The 7388-nt window shown below is 39.2% G+C and overlaps 1 protein-coding gene across 1 annotated transcript; it reads left to right on the top strand.

Moving 5' to 3' along the window:
* Positions 1-2827: 2827 nt before the first annotated feature.
* Positions 2828-7373, top strand: LOC143616580 (uncharacterized; the record flags this gene model as incomplete). Its single annotated transcript, XM_077089377.1, has 6 exons — positions 2828-3119; positions 4900-5458; positions 5540-5628; positions 5734-5832; positions 6098-6668; positions 6766-7373. Coding segments are annotated over exons 1-6 (2091 nt in total), but the record flags the coding sequence as incomplete, so codon positions are not given.
* Positions 7374-7388: the final 15 nt, after the last annotated feature.

The raw sequence follows: 7388 nt of genomic DNA, 5'->3' as shown, positions 1-7388 counted from the left end.
GGCCTGTTATTGACCCTACAGGTGCGTAGGGTTCTTTTGGCCCATTTTTTTACATATATTTTTTATCATCTTTTCCTAACTGCTTTTTGTTTTTTGCAGTGTCGGATTCCAATGAAGTGTATGTTCCACGATGGAACATTCGCCGAGGAACAACCCTTCGCACCCCTGTGGAGTGCGTGGAATGGGCTCGTCATGCTGCTCCTAGTGGTGCGTTGGGGGAAGCCATGGCTAGCTACCAGGAGGGTAGGCTAACCAATGAGCTTCGGGTTCTCCTAGCTCGGATGCAGCCGCGCGTCGAGCTGCTTTGTCGTGAAAACGACAAGTTAAAAGCAGCTCGCCTTAAAGAAGTTGCTCAGGCGCGGGCCATCCGGGAGGAGAACCAAAGGCTTTCCGCTATAGCTGCGGAAAAGGAGAAGGCCTTCAAGGCCCTTGAGGTTGAAGTTCAGGCACGACTCGAGGCCCGTTCCAAGGCTGCCCAAGCTGTTAATGAACAGCTTCGGCTGGCTAAGGAAACTGCGAGGAACGCAACCGAGAGGGCCACCAAGGCTGAAGCTGTTGCTGAGCCTCTGCGCGTGGAGAATGAAGAGCTTAAAGCCAAATTAGAGGCTCTCCAGCAGGCTCATGATGCCTTGGCGATGGAAGACGCCAAAAAGCTCCAGGAAATCTTGGACCAGATGGGGGTGCTTGACCATACTGAGCATAAGCTAAAGGGCGTGGAAGAGGCTGCGGCTAAAGAAGTGTTGCTCGCCAACCTCAACAAGAGTGAAGCCGAACGCGCCCGTAACGAAGCTCAAGCTGCCCTCCAAGAAGCTCTGGTTGCCAAGGAATGGCTTCTTCGAGAAGCGTTGTCTCAGCTATGTTTTCATGTCTTTACGCTTTTCTTTGTAAACAAAAAAGGTTTTGACACTTGTATTTTTTCTTTATAGGTTGTGCATCGGGTCTTCTCAGAGACATCTTACGACGATGCTATGAGCGTAGCCCTCAACGCTTCTCACGAGGATGGGGAAAAGGCCGGCTTCCTGCTTGGTCTATGGTTCGTTGAGAAAGGCATCCCGCCTTCCAACTTCCCTTTATTCGATGTAGATACTGAAGCCATATATGACCAAGCAGTAAATCAATACGCCGTCTTCCCGCATCCGGTGGTGGAGAATGTGAATGAAGTTGCTGCTGCTGATGATGGGCTAGCTATCCTTAAGGCTTTCCTTGAACTGCCACGCTCTACTGATGGGGCTGGTCCAAGTGGAAATGGCCCTGAAGCCTGATCCTGAAGATCCCTTCCCACTGCTAGGATAGATTTAGCTTGTATAGATTTTTTTTTCTTCTTGTAGGCGGGTAGTTACCCGGCCATTCTTGTAATTAACCATTGTGAAATATAAATCTTTTTGCGGGTAAGACCGCTACTTTCGTTGGGTTCCTTGCTTTGTAAACGTTGTATGACTTGCATACTTTAGTTTAAATTAGCAATTTTCCAAGTGTTTTAGAATAAGTTAACCTTTGAACGTGGTAGATAGGTGTGAAGTTTTGCTTCCTCTTCCGTGATTGTGCGGGTAGGACCGTCACGTCTCTGAGCATGGTTGGTCCTGCGTATCCAGTTGGTTTCTGTGCAGACGTTCCTCTTCAAGGTGAGTCTTGCGGGTCCAACTGGACTCTGCTGGGACCTACCTCTTCATATATCTCCCATGTTGATCACAGTTGTTCATATATCTCCCATGTTGATCAAATGTTTATTTGAAATTTAAAAGACACATCACGCTTAGACGAACCTTGATATTCCATTTTCTGGTTGACATGGAAAGCGAGTAACACAATAATCTTTAGACCATGACATGTTCTCCATAATAAACTGCTTTAGCCCGATTGGATACAAAACATGAGTAAGTTTAGTAGCTTGTCTTAGGGAGAAGAAAGTGGGTGCATGATGCTCATTTCGGGATGAATTTCATCTCGGTACTGCATGGAGGAGAGTGGTGTTCCCGCCCTCCCGATCCGATTCTTCCTCTTTTCTTAGCATTTTTTCACCCCGATTGAGTTGGTTATGCTGATCATCCCGAGCCTCCCTTTTTAATCCACCCACCACCCATGGTTAGATTGATGCAATTCTTTGGTTATCAGTTGTATTTTGTATTGACTTTGTTAACAGGTTACACGTTTCTTTTTAACATCATTGTCACAGTTCTAAAACATTATAACAATAAAAACCATAAATATAAAAAGTTATATTTGCTAAAAAAATAAATCCAAAATACAATCCATATTTAAATACCAAGTCATTCCCCACCTGTGGCTTAGTGGTAAAATGCTTGAATTCTTAAGTGAAAATCCAAGTTCGAATGCAACTCGTGTCACTTTTGATTGAATATTAACAATGAAAGATTCGAGCTAGGCCTAGTGCAAATGTTGCCAAAGAGTTCTGCTCTTGCTCTTGTGATGACCCAACGATTGTCAAGTGGCGATATGGTTTCAAAGGAAAAAGCCCAAGACAAACTTTTAAGTCAACGTAAGCCCGGTTAAAACAACATAATCTGACCACTAGACACGTAAAGATGACCACAACTGTATTCTAATTAACCAACCAATAACATGCAACTCCGCTGAAACAACAAAAAAAATGAAGTCCACCTGTTCCCCATCTACACAATCAACGGACAGAAACAATCAGATACAAAATCAACGGCACAGACTCCTCCATCGTATTCTACAGTCAACATGACCGTCTGTAGGCAATCCATCCTCTCAATTCCAACAACCAACCAAGTACCACCTGCACGTGTCACTTCCCCCCTTTCAATATTATTATTATTCACACACACACACACACACACACACACACTCGCCATTGCTGCTATACTGTGTGTGTAAACTCTTAACAACTCAACTCAAAAACATATGCAACAACACCTTATTCATCCATCTCTTCTTCGTCTTCGATGATTTGACCAAGCTCCTCTGGTGGTATGGATAATAATAATAATAATAATAATAATAATAATAATAATAATAATAATAATAATCAACGGCAGATTAGTAAATGCGGTGCCACGTGGCAGTCATCGACGGAGCCAGCAGCGGTACTTTCTCAAGTTCAGTTGCGGGATGCTTCTAGAACAACTTCTTCTTCGGTAATCTACGTTACTGTTATACTGTGTGTGTGTTGATTAATTTGTAGCGGTTATTGGCGTCTGTGTGTTTCGGTGTTAGGTTTTAATGATTCAGATTGAATGAATGTATTATGCTCGGTATTGATTGTTTATAGTAGCATCCTGTGTAGGTTTTCGAGGTTTTTGTTTTTGATTTGCCCTAATTTTTGTTAGGTTTTGGTAGAGTGAATATGTATGTGTAGCTAGGGCCGTAAATGAACCGAACCTAATGTAACCGAACAATGCCTTGTTCATGTTCGTCTGTTAAGCTAATGGTTCACCAACACCTAACCGAACGAAATGATGAAATGTATTGCTCGTGAATGGTTCACGGACTCAAATGAACACAAACAGTGTTTTATTTGATTTGGCTACACGAGAATGGTCAGGGTGAACGGTTCGGCCCGACTACCAAATTTGTGCTGGTGTTTGTATGTGACATTAAATTTGGTATGTTGAGATTATGTTTTATACTGTAGATAATGTATGTGTTTTTACATGAATGTAATATTAGATTGGGACATATCTAAATATTTAGCTACTCTGAATATTCAAGCAATCATGCCTTCATATTCCCTTATGTATGTATGTGCTTGTGTGTATGTCTCTGTGTTTGTGTGTAAGCTGTTAGGTTTAATGATGCAAATTGAACGTGTTATATTTGTTTTTGATTGTTTAGAGTAGTATTCGGTTCTGGTATAGTTTTTCATGATTTTTGTTTTCAATTTGCCCTAAATTTTGATAGGTTTTGCTAAAACGAATGTGTGTAGGTTAAGTGCAATGGGGTTATGAAATTATAGATTATCTTCACAAATGCCTGGTGACATTGTAAATATTTAATAAGGTGAAATCACTCGGTTAAACTTGTTTATACAGTTCCTGTATCTTCTGTAATTGAACTTTTAGAGCATAGAATTGTGTGTGACATTTGTATGTGGAGATTATATTATATAATGCTGTAGACAATGTATATAGATTAAGACACATCCAAACATATAGCTTCTGTGAACATTCATGCCTTCATTTTCCCAATTTCCCCTAAATATCGATTATCTTCACAGATGCCTGGTGACATTGTGAATATTTTATATAGTGAAACAACAAGGTTTTACTTGTTTATACAGTTCCTATATCTTCTATAAGAAACTTTTTGGGCATAAAATTGTATGTGAAATTTGTATATGAAGATTATATCCTAAACTGTAGATAATGTATATACTTTTACATGAATGTACTATTAGATTGGGACACATCTAAACATATAGTTTCTGCAAACGTTCATGAATTCATGCCTTCATTTTCCCAATTTCCTCTAAATATTGTTAGTTACTGATAAAGTGAATACGTGTAGCTTAAGATGTGCATTGGATTTTTGAAATTTATTGATTATCCTCACAAATTTCTTGGTGAAATTGTGAATATTTACACTGTGAAACAACAATAAATCTGTATGTTTTATAGATGGAGGGAATGCGTCTCTTGATAATATAAATTTAGGGCATAAGTTTGTATGTGATGCTGACAACTGGTGTCTGGAGTTTATATGCTATACTGTAGACAATGTATGTGTTTTTACATGAATGTACTATTGGATTGGACGCATCTGAAAATATAGCTTGTGTGAATATTCATGTCGTCATTAATCGAATTATCTGTAATTTTTCGGAACTTGTTTTTACAGAAAGTAAGTTGTGTCAACATGTTTAAGATAGATTTGGTTATGTTTAGACATACAAGTTTGATAACTTTGTATATGCTGTAGATGATTAACTCAGGTCGTTACGGTTATCCACATATTGTGCAAGAACCATCTTCATCAACCAGAAAATTGATGGCTGATTCCTTGTTTCAAAGTACAAATTTCAATTTATGCAACTCAAGTCTGTCAGTGATGGGAGCTCCGTTTTTTACTCTGCTTTCTGGACCACCATCTTATTCACAATATGAGTCCCAACAAGTATTGAGCTCAAAGCCATCCAATCCATCCAGTGATGTTCATGTCTACAATAGTAGCTCTATACTGGGCCCTACAGGGCGTGAATCTTCATTCTGTTCCCCCAAGTTATCATCACACAACATTGATAACCGCTACCTGACGTCCAAAACTGATATCCATCCACTTGTTCCAGTCAAGTTTTTAGCAAGTGCTGGTGGAAAATCTGCTTCTTTACATGAACAATCAAATGGTTTCACTTCTCAGAAAAATGCGCCAGTCTCTGGTCCAATGCCATCTCAGCATGGGAAACTTCACAGCTCACCCCTTTATCATCAGTCATCTCTTCTCCCAAGTGTTTTGCCACGTGTGTTTTGTCTGTATGCAAGTGAGTTTTTACACCATTTTGGTTTCAACTTACAAGTTTTGATGACAAGCTCTAATTTTGTGTATTTTTATATCTTTGAAGGTGGTGAGCTCTTTCTCACCAATACTGGACTCTTTGGAGTTGTTTGCTCATGCCATGGTTTTCGCATGTCCATCTCTAAGTTTTCAGAGGTAGTTTTTGAATACATGTTCTTTTGGATTAATCAGTGGTTCTTATGAAAATGATTATGTAAATTAAAACTTTCACGATTTATTCTTATTGCTAATTGCATGCAGCATTCAGGTTTGCAAGATGTTAACCCTGGAGATTCTGTGCATATGGATAGTGGTGAGACCATAGCTAAGTGGAGAGAAGTCTATTTTTCTAAGTTAGGGGTAAGTTCATATATTTTCGTTGTCATGTGATTACTGTAATTGTTATTATACAAGACATGCAGAAGATTTGCAGTATATGTATTAGTTTTGATCTATGTGTTTTCGATTTTGACCAAGAATCTTTATATAAGAAACATGCATAACATGCTCCACTAGTCTAGTATGTTTTACTTTGGGTCTTTTTATTATTGAAAATTGTATTTCTTATTGGCATGTTATTGAAGCACCAAGAACACTGGTTGGTGATGTTTTTATCATGCTTTAGATTAGGATACCTGAAGATCAATGTGGATGGAACTGGCCTGAAGGATACTCCACTACAGCTGATGTGGCAAAAAGTAAGCAGAAGGTACCCAATGAAATGAAAGTTGCTGATCCGTCCAATTCTGTTGGTTCTTCTAGACCATATGCAGCTTCCAGACAGCCATTGACGATTCCAGATCACCACCATTTAAATCAGAATTTTGTTCACGCCCTTGATACATGCAAATTACCAAACGGCTTCACTGAAACATCTCAGAGCAATGCTCGTGGTGGACCAGCTAACAAGACTACCGAGCGCCATGTGTCTCATTGTTTATTAACTTCAAAGTTTGTTAGTGACACGGATAAAGCTTTCAAATCTGTCCCAACTTACTCTGATAAAATAAACAGTTATAGGGATAGTGATTTAATGAAAACAACTAAGGTTTCCTCAAATATTGAGTTGAGACTAGGACAGCCATCTCAGCAGAATCAAACACCCGGGATATCAAAAGTACCATGCTTCGATACTTGTGTTAGCAGAGTTGGTCATCCATTGGAATTAGTCTCCTCGCAGCAGCGAATTTATAATGGTGTGTTTCTGCTATCTTTCTTTGTATTTGTTTTTTTTTTTGTTCTAACTTATATGAGCTAATGGTCCTTTTTTACCCCTCTTTTTTTCAAAATAAGATATCGCAGGCAGTAACAGAATTACAGAGGAAAACAAGCAAAATGTTAAATGTGCTGCTCAAGCAGCTAAATCCTGTTCAACAGAAAGACAAAACCAGTTAGGATTTTCTAGTCTTGGGTTTGGAGCGTATAGCACAAGAACCACTTTGCAACCAGAACAACCGAAAGGTGATGTAGTCGCCGGTTCAGTTAATTCCATGCTATTTTCACACTTCAATAATCCTAAAGATAAGATGTCTAAGCAACAATATGTAGAATCTCAAATTTCTAAGCTTGGTTTTAATGATATGGACAATTACAAGCTTATGGATAAAGGGAAAGGGTTAGAGCATGTTGACCATGGTTTTCCTGGTCCCCTTACATCTCAACATGTGTCTCCTAGACCACCTTTGACATCAAAAGCTCCATCACCGGTGTTTTCATCTATGATTATGAACTCTTCTCCTAACATGACCTCATCAATGTCAAAAGTAGAGGGTAGCAGAGTAATGAATTTACGTACACACTCATCAAATGTTTCATCTTTATGTGGGCTTGAAAAGGATCAAAATGTATCAAACAACCCTTTGAATGGAAACTTATGGAGTTCAATAAAAATTCCTGAATTTGTAAGCAAACCTGTT

This window comes from Bidens hawaiensis, unplaced genomic scaffold (assembly GCF_021521415.1).
Source record: "Bidens hawaiensis isolate Kalapana, Puna unplaced genomic scaffold, B.hawaiensis_p1.1 tig00048226_1, whole genome shotgun sequence".
In the NCBI taxonomy this organism is placed as follows: domain Eukaryota; kingdom Viridiplantae; phylum Streptophyta; class Magnoliopsida; order Asterales; family Asteraceae; genus Bidens; species Bidens hawaiensis.
This window is presented reverse-complemented; position numbering and strand designations above follow the sequence as displayed.